The sequence below is a fragment of the Salvelinus fontinalis genome, chromosome 1, assembly GCF_029448725.1.
Source record: "Salvelinus fontinalis isolate EN_2023a chromosome 1, ASM2944872v1, whole genome shotgun sequence".
Taxonomy (NCBI): domain Eukaryota; kingdom Metazoa; phylum Chordata; class Actinopteri; order Salmoniformes; family Salmonidae; genus Salvelinus; species Salvelinus fontinalis.
Genome location: NC_074665.1, coordinates 31,678,636 through 31,698,841, shown reverse-complemented (window position 1 = coordinate 31,698,841; position 20,206 = coordinate 31,678,636). Strand labels below are relative to the sequence as shown.

The 20,206-nt window shown below is 44.2% G+C and overlaps 1 protein-coding gene across 2 annotated transcripts in view; it reads left to right on the top strand.

Annotated features, from left to right (window-relative positions):
* LOC129853108 (cilia- and flagella-associated protein 46) overlaps window positions 1-20,206 on the top strand; it is a 108,731-nt gene that overhangs the window by 28,833 nt on the left and 59,692 nt on the right. For both annotated transcript variants that reach the window (XM_055918839.1, XM_055918831.1), the window contains exons 16-20: window positions 4,801-4,940; window positions 9,711-9,823; window positions 10,306-10,518; window positions 12,923-13,148; window positions 17,403-17,552. In XM_055918839.1, coding sequence (XP_055774814.1) covers window positions 4,801-4,940; window positions 9,711-9,823; window positions 10,306-10,518; window positions 12,923-13,148; window positions 17,403-17,552 — 842 coding nt within the window. The remainder of the gene's footprint in view (window positions 1-4,800; window positions 4,941-9,710; window positions 9,824-10,305; window positions 10,519-12,922; window positions 13,149-17,402; window positions 17,553-20,206) is intronic.

Here is a 20,206-nt window from a genome sequence, read left to right as displayed (position 1 = left end):
GTTATTTGGATTTTTATGAATTGTCTTTGAAAGACAGGGTCATTAAAAGGGACGTTTTTTTTTGTTGTTGCTGAGTTTATAAACACCACCGTTCAAAAGTTTGGCCTCACTGAGAAATATGATATGTGATATGAGATATGACTTTTCTTTGCAACTCTGCCTAGAAGGCCAGCATCCCGGAGTCACCTCTTCACTGTTGATGTTGAGACTGGTGTTTTGCGGGTAGTATTTACTGAAGTTGCCAGTTGAGGACTTGTGAGGCATCTGTTTCTCAAACTAGACACTCTAATGTACTTGTCCTCTTGCTCAGTTGTGCACCAGGGCCTCCCACTCCTCTTTCTATTCTGGTTAGAGCCAGTTTGCGCTGTACTGTGAAGGGATTAGTACACAGCGTTGTACGAGATCTTCAGTTTCTTGGCAATTTCTCGCATGGAATAGCCTTCATTTCCCAGAACAATAATAGACTGACACGTTTCAGAAGGAAGTTCTTTGTTTCTGGCCATTTTGAGCCTGTAATCGAACCCACAAATGCTGATGCTCCAGATACTCAACTAGTCTAAAGAAGGCCAGTTTTATTGCTTCTTTAATCAGGACGACAGTTTTCAGCTGTGCTAACATAATTGCAAAAGGATTTTCTAATGATCAATTAGCCTTTTAAAATGATAAATTTGGATTAGCTAACACAACGTGCCATTGGAACACAGGAGTGATGGTTGCTGTGTCACGCGGGACTAGGTGAGTGAAGGAATCAGACGCAGAGAGTTCCACTTGGGAAAAGTGCTCCTTTTACTATTGCACACAAAAAATGATAAGCCCAAACATACAGGGCGCAGAGAATAACTTGACAACCCAAAACACAGGGTGCCAAGTAAATAGCAAAATAATATACCTGTCACGTTCTGACCATAGTTCTTGTGTGTTTTGCTTGTTTTAGTGTTGGACGTGAGCTGGGTGGGCATTCTATGTTGTGTGTCTAGTTTGTCTGTTTCTATGTTTGGCCTAATATGGTTCTCAATCAGAGGCAGATGTTTTGTGTTGTCTCTGATTGGGAATCATATATAGGTGGCTTGATTTGTGGGTGGTTGTTTCCTCTCTCTGTGTTTTCTCTGCACCAGATAGGGCTGTATCGGTAAGCCACGTTTGTTATTTTGTAAATGTTCACAGTTTTGTCTTGTTTATCAAAATCATGTTGAACACGAGCTCCGCTGCGTCTTGGTCCGATCCCTGCTACACCTCCTCTTCAGACGAAGAGGAGGAAGGCTGCCGTTACAGAACCACCCACCAAACTCGGACCAAGCATGTCAGGAGGAATGGACTTGGGAGGATGTGTTGGATGGAAAAGGTTGCTACACATGGGAGGAGATCCTGGCTGGAAGGGATCGCCTTCCATGGGAACAGGTGGAGGCAGCTAGGAGAGCGGAGGCAGCTGCGAAAGGGAACCGGCGTTATGAAGGTACGCGGCTAGCAAGGAAGCCCGAGAAGAAACTCCAAAAATGTATTGGGGGTGGGGGGGGGCAGGCTAAAGGGGAGTGTGGCGAAGTCAGGTAGGAGACCTGCGCCAACTTCCCGGGCTTACCGTGGAGAGCGAGAGTACGGGCAGACACTGTGTTATGCAGAAGAGCGCACGGTGTCTCCTGTACGTGTGCATAGCCCGGTGCGGTACATCCCAGCTCCACATATCGGCCGGGCTAGATTGAGCATTGAGCCAGGTGCCATGAAGCCGGCTCAACACATCTGGTCTCAAGTGCGTCTCCTCGGGCCGGTGTACATGGCACCAGCCTTACGCATGGTGTCCCCGGTTCGCCAGCACAGCCCAGTGCGGGTTATTCCACCTCCCCGCACTGGTCGGGCTACGGGGAGCATTCAACCAGGTAAGGTTGGGCAGGCTCGGTGCTCAAGGGAGCCAGTACGCCTTCACGGTCCGGTCTATCCGGCGCCACCTCCCCACCCCAGCCCAGTACCACCAGTTCCTACACTACGCACCAGGCTTCCAGTGCGTCTCCAGAGCCCTGTTCCTCCTCCACGCACTCTCCCTGTGGTGCGTGTCTCCAGCCCAGTACCTCCAGTTCCGGCACCACGCACCAAGCCTCTTGTGCGTCTCCAGAGCCCTGTACGCACTGTTCCTTCTCCCCGCACTCGCCCTGAGGTGCGTGCCCTCAGCCCGGCAGTACCACGCACCAGGCCTATAGTGCGCCTCGAGAGTCCAGTGTGCCCTGTTCCTGCTCGCCGCACTAGCCTTGAGGTGCGTGTCTCCAGTCCGGTACCACCAGTTCCGGCACCACACACCAAGCCTCCTGTGCGTCTCCAGAGCCCTGTACGCACTGTTCCTTCTCCCCGCACTCGCCCTGAGGTGCGTGTCTCCAGTCCGGTACCACCAGTTCCGGCACCACGCACCAGGCCTCGTCTGCCCAGCGCCGCCTGCGCTGCCCGTCTGCCCAGCGCCGTCTGAGCTGCCTGCCTGCCCAGCGCCATCTGAGCCATCCATCTGCCCAGCGCCATCTGAGCCATCCGTCTGCCCAGCGCCATCTGAGCCATCCGTCTGCCCAGCGCCATCTGAGCCGCCCGTCTGTCCCGAGCCGTCAGAGCCGCCCGTCTGTCCCGAGCCGTCAGAGCCGCCCGTCAGTCAGGAGCCACTAGAGCCGTCCGTCAGTCAGGAGCCGGCAGAGCCGCCAGCCAGTCAGGAGCCGCCAGAGCCGCCAGCCAGTCATGAGCCGCCAGAGCCGCCAGCCAGTCAGGAGCCGCCAGAGCCGCCAGCCAGTCAGGAGCCGCCAGAGCCGCCAGCCAGTCAGGAGCAGCCAGAGCCGCCCGCCAGTCAGGAGCTGCCAGAGCCGCCCGCCAGTCAGGAGCTGCCAGAGCCGCCAGCCAGTCAGGAGCTGCCAGAGCCGCCAGTCAGTCAGGAGCTTTCAGAGCCGCCCGCCAGTCATGAGCTGCCCGCCAGTCATGAGCTGCCCTCCAGTCAGGAGCTGCCCTCCAGTCATGAGCTGCACCCCAGTCATGAGCTGCCCTCCAGTCATGAGCTGCCCTTCAGTCATGAGCTGCCCTTCAGTCATGAGCTGCCCTTCAGTCATGAGCTGCCCTTCAGTCATGAGCTGCCCTTCAGTCATGAGCTGCCCCTCAGTCCGGAGCTGCCCCTCAGTCCGGAGCTGCCATTAGTCCGGAGCTGCCCTTCAGTCCGGAGCTGCCCTTCAGTCCGGAGCTGCCCCTCTGTCCTGAGCTGCCCCTCTGTCCTGAGCTACCTCTCTGTCCTGAGCTACCTCTCTGTCCTGAGCTACCTCTCTGTCCTGAGCTACCTCTCTGTCCTGAGCTGTCTCCTCAATCTAGTGGGGACCTTGGTGAAGATTCCTAGGCCAAGGTCGGGGGCGAGGGTCGCCACTCAAAGGACGCTAAGGAGGGGGACAAAGACAATGGTGGAGTGGTGGCCTCGTCCTGCGCCGGAGCCGCCACCGCGGACAGATGCCCACCCAGACCCTTCCCTTGAGTTTTAGGGGGTGCGTTCGGAGTCCGCACCTCAGGAGGGGGGTACTGTCACGTTCTGACCATAGTTCTTGTGTGTTTTGCTTGTTTTAGTGTTGGTCAGGACGTGAGCTGGGTGGGCATTTTATGTTGTGTGTCTAGTTTGTCTGTTTCTATGTTTGGCCTAATATGGTTCTCAATCAGAGGCAGATGTTTTGTATTGTCTCTGATTGGGAATCATATATAGGTGGCTTGTTTTGTGTTGGGGATTTTGTGGGTGGTTGTTTCCTGTCTCTGTGTTTTCTCTGCACCAGATAGGGCTGTATCGGTAAGCCACGTTTGTTATTTTGTTATTTTGTAAGTGTTCACAGTTATGTCTTGTTTATTAAAATCATGTTGAACATGAGCTCCGCTGCGTCTTGGTCCGATCCCTGCTAGGGGATCGGACCAATTCAGACGAAGAGGGGGAAGGCTGCCGTTACAATACCTCTACCTAAAACACACACACGTAACATAAAGATAATCCCGCACAAAACAAGGGCGGGTCTACCTACTAAATATAGGGAAGCTCATTAACCGAAAACAGAAACACAGGTGAAACTAATAAGACAAAACAAACAGACAAACGAAAAAGGGATCGGTGGCAGCTAGTAGGACGGTGACGACGACCCCCGAACAGGCAGGGGAGCCAACTTCGGCGGAAGTCGTGACATGCTGATAATGAGCCTCTGTACGCCTATGTAGATTTTCCATAAAAAATCTGCCATTTCCAGCTACAATAGTCATTTACAACATTAACAATGTCTACACTGTATTTCTGTTCAATATTATGTTATTTTAATGAACAAAAAAGTAGTTTATTTCAAAAACAAGGACAAACTTTTGAACGTGTGTGTGTGTGTGTATATATATATGTGTGTGTGTGTGTATATATATATATTTAAATATTAACTAATTGTATCAAGAGGAATTGATTATGACTCCTAGACTAGTAACTGATTGAAACTTAAGTTGCGGGTATCTCTGGAGGATTGTAGTGTCCGATACTCTTTGAGTTTACATTTACATGTAAAAAATGTTTTCACAGCCTAATTGATTTCACTAAGTCAGTCTATCCACTGCGCTCAACTACTTCATTGAAATCATTAAATCATCTTACATATTTATTTGGGTGCAAATTAGTTAGTTATCAACCAATTATATTGATAACTAGCATGTGGCTCACTGGTTAGTGCCAGCGGTAATGGAGATTAGTGTAGGAGGGAGGAGAGACTGGGTTTTAACAGAACCACTGACGCATAACTGCACATGCTCACTCTGGCTCGCTCGGTACCCTCTGGTCCCCAGGTGAGCGCAAGGCGGGGGACGAGAGCCCAGTGGAGGGTGGACTCCATGGTGACCGGCGTCCATCGGCAGGACGACTGGCCCAGAGTGCGGAGAAGGACCTGCTCCGTCTGCTGGCTGAAGTCTGCTTCATCAATGCTGAGGTCAGATGACCACCTTTGACCCTTGACCCCTGTCCCTTAATATGCTTAGAAAGTCGGTCTTCTCACGAAAACGTCTGTAGTATTCGAACGGTTTGGCCTGCAAACTACTCCATGGTAAGACTAACGAACACGATGTTGTTCTCCGTTTTTCTCGACAAGCATCACGGGACTCATCTGATGTCGGTACCGCCGATCTGCCAAGTTCTGTCTGTAGCGTCCAAACAGTTTTGGCTGCACACGAACACATACATGTCGGTTGTTTTGCTCTAGGACACCCACAAGCCTTAAGGCTCATCTGGAGGTTGCCTGGTACCACTTAAAAAAATGAATGGAAGTGTATTCGGAAGTAGTTTAGTGGCCAATTTTTGGGGGGAAAATATGGATCCCAAAAAATATAAATAATTTCATGATCTTATATCTCTGATATTGGACAGACACTTTAAAACAAACTTAATTTTGATTTATTTTTTGACTGTTTTTTTATTTATGAATCTGTTAGTTAGTGCGTTTCTATTGGCTAATAGCAGTAAGGCCAAATTCAGTGTTTCATCAAATAATGTTAATTCTAAAATCCAAAATCAAATAGCTAAATTATTGTTGGTATGACCATTTTATAACAATTCTATATGTTAGCTTAGTAGAACCCCCCCAATCCTCAGTTCTCCTGACCACACACTATAGTCACTGTGACTTTTCTTTATAGACATTGATTGATTCTATTGATGCAATTAATGCAAAGTAAAGACGAAAGACCAATATTAGAGTGTCACTGTGAGATTTAATCAGATTGAGCCCGGAGGTACAGAGGGGGTGTATTATGATGCGAGATAGAACAGTTAGTGAGCTAACTTTGGTCAACTCTGAGTTCAACTCGGGATAACCGGGCACACGAAAGTGGCTCACCTTTCATTGCAACGAATCCTTCAGAACTTACTTGCTCCGGGTGCAGACTAACTCAAGGCCAACTCCACTTATCCTGAATGAAATCAGATTCTCCCCCTCTCGCGAAGATGGCGTCATCATCCCCTTCATTTGAGGAAAACAACTGAGTAAAGGTAGAGTCAGCAATATGATGTTTATTTAACAGAAATATAAATGCAACATGCAACAATTTAAAAGATTTTATTGAGTTACATTTCATATAAGGAAATCAGTCAATTTAAATAAATAAATTAGGCCCTAATCTATGAATTTCACATGACTGGGAATATAGATGTTCCTGGCTGTATCACAACCGGCTGTGATTGGGAGTCCCGTAGAACGGTGCACAATTGGCCCAGCATCGCCCGGGTTAGGGTTCGGCTGGGGTAGGCCGTCATTGTAAATTCAATTTGTTCTTAACCTGTCTAGGATCAGCGTGCCGCTAGCGGCAGCCCCCCCCCCCCCCCCCCCACTGAAAAACCAGTGCCGCGAAAAATTCAAAAAAAATATTTTTTAAAAATATTTAACTTTCACACATTAAAGTCCAATACAGCTAATGAAAGACACAGATCTTGTGAATCCAGTCAACATGTCCGATTTTTAAAATGTTTTACAGGGAAGACACAATATGTAAAGATGTACATCTATTACCTAAAAACACATTAGCATAATCCACCATCTTTTATTTGTCCACCAGTAGCCATCACCAATTCGGCTAAACTAAGATATTTATAGCCCCTAACCAACAAAAAAACTCATCAGATGACAGTCTGATAACATATTTATGGTATGGGATAGGTTTTGTTAGAAAAAAGTGCATATTTCAGGTAGATGGCATAGGTTACAATTGCACCCACCGTCACAAATGGAATAGAAAAACTACTTAGAGCAACGTGTTTACCTACTTACTAATCATCAAACATTTCGTAAAAATACACAGCATACACGAATCGAAAGACACAGATCCTGTGAATACAGACAATATTTCAGATTTTCTAAGTGTCTTACAGCGAAAACACAATAAATCGTTATATTAGCATAGCACATAGCACATAGCAGCCCAGCATTGATTCTAGCCAAAGTGAGCGATAACGTCAACATCGCCAAAAATATATTAATTTTTTCACTAACCTTCTCAGAATTCTTCAGATGACACTCCTGTAACATCATATTACACAATCCATATAGAGTTTGATCGAAAACGTTTATATTTAGCCACCAAAATCATGGTTAGACAATGTGAAATGTAGCTCAGCTGGTCAGAAAATGTCCTTGCGCCACTTAGACAGTGATCTACTCTTATACATAAATACTCATAAACGTGACTAAAAAATATAGGGTGGACAGGGATTGATAGACAATTTAATTCTTAATACAATTGCGGAATTACATTTTTTAATTTATCCTTACTTTTCAATACAGTTTGCGCCAAGCGAAGCTACGTCAAAAAACATGGCGTCCTAAGCCACTAAAATGTTTCGACAGAAACACGATTTATCATAATAAAAATGTCCTACTTTGAGCTGTTCTTCCATCAGTATCTTGGGCAAAGGATCCTTTCTTGGGAGTAATCGTCTTTTGGTGGAAAGCTGTCCTCTTGCCATGTGGAAATGCCAACTGCGTTCGGGATGAACTGAAAAGCGTGCCCAGCTATTCACATCGTTTCAAAAATAAATGTCCCAAAATCGCACTAAACGGATATAAATTGCTATAAAACGCTTTAAATTAACTACCTTATGATGTTTTTAACTCCTATAACGAGTGAAAAGATATAGAAATATAACAGGCTAAACTAACGCTTGGAACAGGAGCGGGTCGGTGTCCTCCACGCGCGTTACGCACCAAGAAAAGACTTGCTAGCTACAGGGTTTTTTCATTTGTAGTGCCTGTGAACGCGCAATCGACCCCATTGGAATCGTCATCACGTAAAGGCATCCAGGGGAAGACGTAAGAAGTGTCCGTATAGTCATAGCAATAACAGTGCCCTTTTAACTGACTTCAGAACAGTGGCCAACATTTCTGAAATCTGACTCCATGTCAGGGAAATTGCTGTAGAATGGGCTCTGTTCCACTTAGAGACAAAATTTCAACTCCTATAGAAACTATAGACTGTTTTCTATCCAATAATAATAATAATATGCATATTGTACGATCAAGGATTTTGTGGGAAGCCGTTTCAAAAATTACCCAATTAGCATAAATAGTCTCAACAGCGCCCCCATCCTCAACAGGTTAACTGACTTGCCTAGTTAAATAAAGGTTAAATACAAATGTACAAATATGCATCTTTTGGTCGCAGATATCTTTAAAAAATGACCTCACAATGGGCCTCAGGATCTCGTCACGGTATTTCTGTGCATACAAATTGCCATCGATAAAATGCAATTGTGCTCATTGTCCGTAGCTTATGCCAGAACATTCAATTCTCTGGCAACAGCTCTGGTGGACATTCCTGCAGTCAGCATGCCAATTGCACTCTCCCTCAAAACTTGAGACATCTGTGGCGTTGTGTTGTGTGACAAAACTGTTATTATCTCCAGCACAAGGTGGACCTGTGTAATGATTAGGGCTGTCCCCGACCCCCAAAAATCTATTGGTCAATTTTTTTTAACTTGTATATTTCCATACATGTTTTACGCGACCTGTTTGATGAAATAATTAAGACACACATGACTAGAGGGAGTCCGACCGCAGTTGATATGATTGTGCCGCCTGGCTCAGAATTGATGCGCTGTTAAAAAAAAATACAACGAGTGGCTGTGACTAGCACCCGTTGCCTCTCTCTCCTCCCTGCTGCAGCAACCACCACAGAACATCAGTGTGTGTTTAGCACTGTCTGTGTTGCTGAAGCTGCAACATAATTACATCCATTTCTGACTGAAAAGTTATGTTACCAAAATCCCTCATTTGTTTAGGAAATAGATGACATATTCCCTCAACCCTTGCTCTCTTTACGTGACACATGAATTCTTCGCATGCACGTGACAAATAGGGCCTGACCCATAGCATGATCACATCAATAAACTGGTTATATCAAACTATGAACACTGTAACACATGTGACAGCAAAATGGATGCAGAGGACGTGACAAATAGACTCGAAACGGGGGAAGGTTTATTGGTTGCGCATGAGGTAAAGGGGAAGTCGGGTGTGTGGAATAAATTTCACTAGTTGTGGAAAATAATGTATGGAGCAAGCGCAATCCACATATTAGGCCTATGTGTACCAAAGAGGTGCTGTTAAATTACAATATAATTTTTCTAACAGTTTGGAACAATGTAAACTACACAAAATAAATGATAAGTGTACCAGAGAGTCTGTAGAAGGAGATCAAAGAAAAAGGAGGGTTATTATTATTATAAATATATTTTTCGGACAATTTGGAACAGTGTAAACAACACTAAATAAATAATACCAGAGAGGTTGGTCTGACAAAAAGTGTAAAGCCTTTATTACAGCATAGCAAAGATTAAAAATAGCCAAATTTGTGAAATTGTTTGCGTGAGGCTTGGTGCTCACGGAATCAGTCGGCTATCACCCAAACACTCAAACAGACAACTGAAGCAGGATCTGTCTTGTTTTACTTTGTTCTTAGAGACAAAAAAAGTGCCCCATGTGACGGTACACAAAACATTTTAAGAGTTTCACCTCAGTTGTCAGACAGCCACAGGAGTTAAAATCATTGTTCTCTGAGTTCACCAGTTATATTTGCTGCCTTCGATGACTATGGCTGTGTGGCTGCCCGTTTGTCTCTTTGCTATTTGCTGAGTGGTGTTATTTGCTTCTTTTGAGGCAGAGTTATGGGGAGGGCAAGTCATCATCGATATCATTCGAGGTTGTCCCTTGCAGGCCACCATACACAAGCTCCGCTCTGAGGGGGTACAGCTCAACACCCCAGCCGCCCCTCCTGAGGAGAGAGGACTCCGCCTCCCTGAGGACAATCCACAGTGGGCTGTCTACAGGTGAGGACACATGCACACACTCATATTTTTTTTCTTCTGTCCTAAAAGGTATTTCCATTCAAAATCCTATTTTCTTACCCTAAGCTTAACCTTTAACCCAAACCCTAAACCTAACCACTAAGCCCTTACCTTAACCCCAATTCTAACCATAACCATAACCCTAATTGTAACTCTAAACCTAACCCCTAAGCTTAAAAATTGCTTTTGTCCTCATGGGTATGTGGAACATTTTCCTTGTTATCCTATCCTTGTGGGGACTTAGGGGGATTTTAGGTCCCCACAAGGCTGGGTGAATCAACACACGCACGCACGCACGCACACACACACACACAAACAAAACATGCAGGTAAACGGACAAAGCACAGCATATCATTTTACATTAAATTTAAACACTATTATAACTTATTTGTGGTTCTCAATATGACTCATATATTATGCACTGCAGACAAAATAACTATTGTTCCCCTCCTTCCCACTCCCAGAGATTGGATCCAGGACTTATCTGCCTACGCCACCTTCAACTTCCTGCGGGCAGCCGAGCTGGGAGCAGAGATTCGCGAGGCCTGGGTGGTGGTCAACGCAGCCGTGTACTTATGGAACTACAACAGCCACCTGGTGGAAGCTGGGGAGCAGCGACGCCTCCTGCCCGCCTTCCAGAGAGCCGTGGAGCTGCTGAGACAGACCGGCCACGCTGGGTAAGTCTAAGAGGAACATCTCACTGGACGGTAACACTTAAACACTACAAATTGTAACATTTGCTTGTTGCTGTCACATACTTCATGCTCATCAGCCTTTTAGTGACATAGTACATATGTGACCCGATTCAGGAAACTAGGCGTATGTCGCAAGTCACAACTTCACAGGAGAGCTGTTTGAACGTAAAAAAATATTTTCTTATCAAAATGCATTTTTTAGCAGAAATGCCTTCTCGAACATGTGAACTTTCATCTGCCTTAATATCAAACTTGCATGTAGGGTTGCACATTTTGGGTAATATTCAGAGGTGGAAACTTTCCGTGGGAATTAACGGGAATATATGGTAATTAACGGAAATATATGCAAATTAATATTAATACCATTTAAATGTAGATGTTTTTTGCATTGGATATATTTACCATATCATATGGAGACATAAACCTTTTACCTTATCATAAGTACAGTAGACATAATTGCAAATTATGAAATCCTTTCAATAGAAATACAAAAAAACAATTTAGTTATGTATTGAACTTTAATTAAATTAGTTGACTCTTCACATGGGATGATTTCACTGAACAACAAAAGAAAGGGAATATGGAATGATCCCCAATGATCCATCGCATCTCCCAAAAACGTTTTCAACATACATCTGTAAAATGATAGTCTAGAAACTAAAGCTTTGGTTGTCTTCTTCTCAAGCTTCCATGTCTTCTCCCTGGACCTCCTCAAAGTCCACCTCTTGAACATCAGACTATGAGGCCTCATCTTCACTGTCACTTTCCAACCTTGTTGAGGATGGCTCATTGTCAGGCTCAAAAAAACTGAAATTTTCCCGGATGGCCACCAATTTTTCAACCCTTTTATTGGTCAGCCTGTTGTGTGCTTGGTGTGTGTTTTCCCAAACAAGGACCAGAGGCGGCTGATGTTGGTGGGATTTGGAGGATGATGGCAGCAACAAGGGAAAGAGCCTCAGATCCACAAAGTCCCTTCCACCAGGTGGCTGATGAGATATGTTGGCACCATAGGCCTTGTTGAACTCTGCACCTAACAGGATGCTCTTGCCAGCATACTTGGGGTTCAACATGTACACTGTGGCGTGTATGGGCTTCAGGCAGAAGTCTTCACGCCTTTTAATTTATTTCAGAACTGAAGTTTCCTCTGCTTGGAGCAACAATGAAGTGGGCAGGGCAGTATGGATTTCTTCTCTTACATCTGCAAGCAGAGTCTGAACATCAGACAGGGTGATATTGTCTCCCTCAATCTGTGCAATGGCTACTGCTATAGGTTTCAGGAGTTTCAGGCTGCTTACCACTCTCTCCCAAAATACATAATCCAGGAGGATCCTTTTGATGGGGCTGTCCATATCGGCAGACTGTGATATGGCCATTTCTTGGAGAGACTCCTTCCCCTCCAGGAGACTGTCAAACATGATGACAACATTAACCCAACGGGTGTTGCTGGGCAGCTTCAATGTGGTGCTCTTATTCTTCTCACTGCTTTGTGAGGTAGATTGCTGCTATAGCTTGATGGCCCTTCACATACCTAACCATTTCCTTGGTTCTCTTGTAGAGTGTATCCATTGTTTTCAGTGCCATGAAATCCTTGAGGAGCAGATCCAATGCATGAGCAGCGCAGCCAATAGGTGTGATGTGAGGGTAGGACTCCCACTTTAGCAGCCTTCATGTTCGCAGCATTGTTTGTCACCAGTGCAAATACCTTCTGTGGTACAAGGTCATTGATGCCTGCCTTCAGCTCATTTGCAATGTAGAGACCAGTGTGTCTGTTGTCCCTTGTGTCTGTGCTCTTATAGAATACTGGTTGAGGGGTGGAGAGGATGTAGTTAATTATTCCTTGCCCACGGACATTCGACCACCCATCAGAGATGATTGCAATACAGTCTGCTTTCTCTAGGATTTGCTTGACCTTCACTTGAACTCTGTTGAACTCTGCATCCAGCAAATTAATAGATAAAGCATGTCTGGTTGGAGGGGTGTATGCTGGGCGAAGAACATTTAGACATCTCTTCCAATACACATTGCCTGTGAACATCGGAGGTGAACCAGTTGCATACACTGCTCGAGCAAGACATTCATCAGCATTTCTCTCAGTATGTTCCTCCATTTGGGTCAAAAGAAGCTGTTGCTATCGATAGGGTGTCTGATTCATCATTTTCACCTTGAATAGAAGTAGAGGAACTTTTGTCAGAGGTTGCTTGTTGTGAGCACTGAGGGAACTTTATGCACTTGGCCAGATGATTCTGCAGCTTTGTTGCATTCTTCACATATGATTTGGCACAGTATTTGTAAATGTACACAGCTTTTCCTTCTACATTAGCTGCAGTGAAATGTCTCCACACATCAGATTGTATGTACAGAGTATGACGCTCTTCTGTGCTTCCAGGGAGCCGGTGCTGTTGGTTATGCTGTGTGATGCGGTGGCCCAGGGGCTGATCCAGCCCTGGTTTGTGTCACCTGCTGGGCCGGGAACTGGCCAGGGAAGGGAGGACAGCGGAGGCAGGGGGGAGCTGAGGAAGAAAGGAGCCGGGAAGGGAGCCGAGAGGACAGGCAGCATCCACAGCCTCCCCCTCGACCATGCGGCCCTCCAGGATATGCGGAAGGCTCTGGAGGTGTGTGTGTGTGTGTGTGGGTCAAGTAGTGAGCTAGCCAGGAGACGGGGCCATGGGAGATTTTAAAGGTGACTTGCTAATTAGGTTTGGCAGAGAGTCAGGTTCTATTATCCTTCAATGTGCTGTCAAGGGTACTCCCTCCCCTGAAGAGGTCTTAATTTGGGCTCTGTAAAAACAAACACCCTCTCTCCCACTCTGAGCTTATTGGGATAGGCAGAGGGCAGAGGTGGACCTGCATAGAGACCTGGACTGTATTACTGCTGGGCAGTTTGAGGGATCAGAGAGCTGTGCCTGTGTATTCCTGAAGGGCAGCCTCTGGTCTTCAGGTTTCACAAGTTTCTCTGAATAAGTGATCTCTAAATAAGTTCCTGGAGGGCTGTTGAAACTCCTTATGTCTTACATCTTAGTATCTCCAGTATCTTTCCCCTATATTTTATTTTGTTGAAAAGGGGGTGGGGGGCACAAAAAATGAAAGAATCAAGGCACTTTGATACATTATGCTTTTCAGAAATACTCTAAATACAACTAGGGCTCTATTTTAACAAATACATTTTTCTACAACTAGGGCTCTATTTAAAAAAATCAATATTTCTAACCTAGCACTATGGTAAATCTTAGAGCAGCCTCTGTTGAGTTGTGGTTGTTTTAAAATATTTATTATATTTTCACAGCGGGAATCATGGGCGCAATAGCTGGCGGTGGCAAGGAAAGGCTGGGTTTTGATGAATAAATAAGTTGTAGGTGTGGCGAGGGCTTGACCACTCACTGGCTAATAAATGTTCTCTATGGCTTAATACTGCATGCGGTTGTCTCAAGTTGTTTAGGCTATTGGCAGTCTTTGCGATATCATCAGCTCCAATTCGTCTGGAGGGAATGGGAATGGAATATTCTCGTCCTAGTCCATTGTGGATTGATACTGTTTATTAAATAGTGTACAGCAACAAATAATAGCAGTAACAGTAAAATACATTGCTTTGTTTAATGTTTCGCATATTTGCGGTCTACATTGTTCTATTTGGCTTCAACATGTAGACCTAAGTGTCTTTACGCATCACATTTTCACTTCTCCAGAATGAAAAAAATATTAGCTCCAAAAAATTGTGAATTAAGGAAAAGCATGAGGGCAAAAACCTCAAATATTTCAAGGCACTCTCACAAGTAGAATATTTTGTAACCTTTCATTGATAGGCTACTTGGCTAATGTATGGCCAGAATAAACAAAAAAGATGCGAAGACACATTGCTGTTGAACCAGACTTATAGTAGGGTAGCCTACTGCGGGCTTGGTTTTTAATCAAATAAAATCGAAAACAAGCAATTGGACAGGAAAATAACTTCAATATTTCTAAATATGAGGGTCACCGACATATTCAAATCTTTCGTTCCATGATGGGCATATGAACATATACATTTTTATTTTTATTTTTTATCTGTCTAGGACTGGGGTCCTCGCCAACAGCCAATGAAATTGCAGGGCGGCAAATTCAATCAACAGAAATCTCATAATTCAATTTTCTCAAACATACAAGTATTAGACACCATTTTAAAGATAAAATTTGCGTTAATCCAACCACAGTGTCCGATTTCAAAAAACCTTTTCGGCGAAAGCAGAACATATAATTATGTTAGGTCAGCAACTAGTCAGCGATTTTCCAACCAAAGAGAGGAGTCATAAAAAGCTGAAATATTGATCAAATTAATCACTAACCTTTGATATTCCTCATCAGATGACACTCCCGGGACAACATGTTACACAATATATGTATGTTTTGTTCGATCAAGTTCATATTTATATCCAAAAACCTCAGTTTACATTTGGCTTTGCCTCCAAAACATCCCGTGAATTTGCACAGAGCCACATGAAATCACAGAAATACTAAACATAATAAACATAAACATAATAAACATTAATAAAAGATACAAGTGTTATTCACAGATTTAAAGATATACTTCTCCTTAATGCAACCGCTGTGTCAGATTTCAAAAAAACTTTACGGAAAAAGCAAACCATGCAATAATCTGAGTACGGTGCTCAGAGACCAACACAACCTAGAAGATATCTGCCATGTTGGAGTCAACATAAGTCAGAAATAGCATTATAAATATTCACTTACATTTGATGATCTTTGTCAGAATGCACTCCCAGGAATCCCAGTTCCACAATAAATGTTTGATTTGTTCAATAAAGTCCATCATTTATGTCCAAATTCCTCCTTGTTGTTCGCGCGTTCAGTACAATCTAAGCTCACGACGCGGGCAGGTCCAGGCAAAAGTTCCGACGAAAAGTCATATTACAGTCCGTAGAAACATGTCAAACGAAGTATAGAATCAATCTTTAGGATGTTTTTAACATAAATCTTCAATAATGTTCCAACCGGAGAATTCCTTTGTCTGTAGAAAAGCTATGGAAGAAAGCTCGCTCTCACGTGAACGAGCGTCACGAGCTCAAAGCATTCTGCCAGACCTCTGACTCACTACCCTCTCATTCGGCCCCACTTCTAGGGGGGAATCATCAGACATCATCAGAAGGTTCTAAAGACTGTTGACATCTAGTGGAAGCCTTAGAAAGTGCAACATGACCCATATCCCACTGTATCTTCAATAGGGAATGAGTTGAAAAACGACCAACTTCAGATTTCCCACTTCCTAGTTGAATTTTTTCTGTTTTTTGCCTGCCATATGAGTTCTGTTATACTCACAGACATCATTCAAACAGTTTTAGAAACTTCAGAGTGTTTTCTATCCAAATCTACGAATGATATGCATATATTAGCAACTGGGACTGAGTAGCAGGCAGTTTACTCTGGGCATGCTTTTCATCCAAACGTGAAAATGCTGCCCCCTATCCATAACAAGTTAAGCAAGGAAGCTGATGTTAGACAGGTAAATTGCCGAACCTGGTTGCAAGGGGTGGCAAATGCCAGAGCGACAGTTTTTACAAGCCTAAATTGCCAAATACTGTGCATTTGACAATAGCGCCGCCTTAGGGGCAGCCAAAATGAGCTGCCTACCATCCAGGACCTCTACACCAGGCGGTGTCAGAGGAAGGCCCTAAAAATTATCAAAGACCCCAGCCACCCCAGTCATAGACTGTTCTCTCTACTACCGCATGGCAAGCGGTACCGGAGTGCCAAGTCTAGGACAAAAAGGCTTCTAAACGGTTTTTACCCCCAAGCCATAAGACTCCTGAACAGGTAATCAAATGGCTATTTGCATTGTGTCCCACCACCCACCCGCCAACCCCTCTTTTACGCTACTGCTACTCTCTGTTTATCATATATGCATAGTCACTTTAACCATATCTACATGTACATACTACCTTAATCCGCCTGACTAACCGGTGTCTGTATGTAGCCTCGCTACTTTTATAGCCTCGCTACTGTTATTTTTCACTGTCTTTTTACTGTTGTTTTATTTCTTTACTTACCAATTGTTTACCAAATACTTTTTTTGCACTATTGGTTGGAGCCTGTAAGGAAGCATTTCACTGTAAGGTGTATTCAGCGCACGTGACAAATAAACTTTGATTTGATTTCATTTGGAATTAGAGCCCCTAGTCTGTGTGAAACCCAAGTGACTCATTCTGACATTCATCCATCTTTTACAGAGATAGATCTGCTTTGTTTGAACTATTTCATGTGAATGAAGTGCATTTGTTCCTATTCTGCTATTCTCCAAAGGGTCGGCTGTATCGTCAGCACATACTCTGGATAGAAGTAACTTTATTAGTGAATTATTAACGAAGCGTTCTCTTTCAGAACTGAAGATAATAATGGTTCTCCATTTTCAACATATAGGCCTATATATCAGATAAGTCTTAGATAGCTGACTTAAACAAACTCAGATTACGCAATGGATTTTCTCTAGATACTGTCATATGTGGAACTCAGAGCTGCAAAGCCCCCGCTATGGAGTCCCAAGGTTATGAGTGTATGTGGATTCGAAAAGAGTATTGTGCAGATACACATGGTTAGGCTAGTTACTTTGCTAACTGCTATGGTTATGCAAACAGTTTTAACGCTTTTGCAAAGCAGACAGTAACCGGGCTAGTAACCGAAAGGTCGCTAGTTCGAATCCCCGAGCCGACTAAGTGAAAAAATCTGTCTGTGTCCTTCAGCAAGGCACGTAAACCTAATTGCTGCTCTAAGTCGCTCTGGATAAGAGTGTCTGCTAAATGACTAAAATGTCAATGTAACCCTTATGCTGCTATGGTTACTATGCTAACTTTTATTTCCCCCACTTTATGAACTTTTAGCTGTGTGACTATGCACTGCACCTGTCTAATGGCAATGTGCCGGGAGAGAGCGTCCCTATCGCAGTGAGGAAACAGGTCATTTCTACGTGGGTGTGGACCAAGAGGCTCCTCCAGCAGCAGATTGGACAGAAGCTGGACATTGATGATGAGGTACAGTAACATAACAGTCCAAGTCTCCCTTGGGAAATATGTTTTCTGACCTCAATGGGACTTTCTGGTTAAATATAGGTTAGATAAAATCAAATAAAAACATGCTCACCCAGTCAAGTTAGTCAGTATGATGAGCTGTTCATGAATCTGCCTGGCTGTCAGCCCAGCACCTCAAGCTCAACCTCGACAAGACGGAGCTGCTCTTCCTCCTGTGGAAGGCCTGCCCGTTCCAAGACCTCCATCACGGTTGACAACTCCACGGTGTCTCCCTCCCAGAGTGCAAATAACCTTGCCTTACCCTGGACAGCCCTGTCGTTCTCCAGGTTCATGCTCTACAACATCCAGAGTACAAACCCTACCTCGCACAGGAAGCGGCACATGTCCTAATCCAGGCACTTGTCATCTCCCTTCTGGACTACTGCAACTCTCTGTTGGCTGGGCTCCCCGCTTGTGCCATCGAGTATACAGCATATTGCGTTTTCACTTTAAATGTGTAGCTATAGCACTTTGAATGAATTCTATTGTGTAGTTTCTGTGTTTCCTGTTTTCTATACTGTCTTTTTAAGCACATGACCAAATTAATTTCCCCTGGTGGGATAATAAAGTAGATCTGAATCTGAAGGACAGAGTACCTGCCCATCTTTTGAAAACGTCTGAACCCCCCAAACACAAAAAAACACAACTAACACCCTTGCCTTTTGTAAACTAAAACTTGCACTTTACTTTTTTCTACTAGCACTTGCTTTGTTAATAGCTACTTTGAGGAAACTATAACTGAGATGTAGTTGTCTCACCTAGCTATCTTAAGATGAATGCACTAACTGTAAGTCGCTCTGGATAAGCGCGTCTGCTAAATTACTAAATTACAAAATGTGGTTATTCCCCCAGACTCTGAGTCAGTGCAGTGTTAATGTGAGAAGAAATATGATCCATCACCCAACCGTCTGTATATAGTAAATCATTGTTTTAACTCAAGTTACAGTCAAGGCCAAACGTTTTGAGAATGACACACATATTAATTTTCACAAAGTCTGCTGCCTCAGTGTCTTGAGATATTTTTGTCAGATGTTACTATGGAATACTGAAGTATAATTACAAGCATTTCATAAGTGTCAAAGGCTTTTATTGACAATTACATGAAGTTGATGCAAAGAGTCAATAGTCAATAGTCAGTGTTGACCCTTCTTTTTCCAGACCTCTGCAATCCGCCCTGGCATGCTGTCAATTAAATTCTGGGCCACATCCTGACTGATGGCAGCCCATTCTTGCATAATCTATGCTTGGAGTTTGTCAGAATTTGTGGGGTTTTGTTTGTCCAACCGCCTCTTGAGGATTGACCACAAGTTCTCAATTGGATTAATGTCTGGGGAGTTTCCTGGCCATGGACCCAAAATTGATGTTGATGTTTTGTTCCCCAAGCCACTTAGTTATCACTTTTGCCTTATGGCAAGGTGCTCCATCATGCTGGAAAAGGCATTGTTCGTCACAAAACTGTTCCTGGAGATGTTGCTCTCAGAGGATGTGTTGGTACCATTCTTTATTCATGGCTGTGTTCTTAGGCAAAATTGTGAGTGAGCCCACTCTCTTGGCTGAGAAGCAACCAAAAACACATGAATTGTCTCAGGATGCTTTACTGTTGGCATGACACAGGACTGATGATAGCGCTCACCTTGTCTTCTCCGGACCAGCTTTTTTCCGGATGCCCCAAACAATCGGAAAGGGGATTCATCAGAGAAAATGACTTTACCCCAGTCCCCAGCAGTCCAATCCCTGTACCTTTTGCAGAATATCAGTCTGTCCCTGATGTTTTTCCTGGAGACAAGTGGCTTCTTTGCTGCCCTTCTTGTCACCAGGCCATCCTCCAAAAGTCTTTGCCTCACTGTGGGTGCAGATGCACTCACACCTGCTTGCTGCCATTCCTGAGCAAGCTCTTTACTGGTGGTGCCCCGATCCCGCAGCTGAATCAACTTTAGGAGATGGTCCTGGCGCTTGCTGGACTTTCTTGGGCGCCCTGAAGCCTTCTTCACAACAATTGAACCGCTCTCCTTGAAGTTCTTGATGATCCGATAAATGGTTGATTTAGGTGCAATCTTACTGGCAGCAATATCCTTGCCTGTGAAGCCCTTTTTGTGCAAAGCAATGATGACGGCACATGTTTCCTTGCAGGTAACCATGATTGACCGAGGAAGAACAATGTTTCCAATCACCACCCTCCTTTTGAAGCTTCCAGTCTGTTATTTGAACTCAATCAGCATGACAGAGTGATCTCCAGCCTTGTACTCGTCAACACTCACACCTGTATTAATGAGAGAATCACTGACATGATGTCAGCTGGTCCTTTTGTGGCAGGGCTGAAATGCAGTGGAAATGTTTTTGGGGGATTCAGTTCATTTGCATGGCAAAGAGGGATTTTGCAATTAATTGCAATTCATCTGATCACTCTTCATAACATTCTGGAGTATATGCAAATTGCCATCATACAAACTGAGGCAGCAGACTTTGTGAAAATGTATATTTGTGTCATTCTCAAAACTTTTGGCCACGACTGTACAGTATCACAAGGGGATAGTGAGCCATTTATTAATTGCAAATGTCAGTCTCATTGATATACTGTACATGTATGATTGTGCCTGTCAGAGATAGTTGTTAATTCA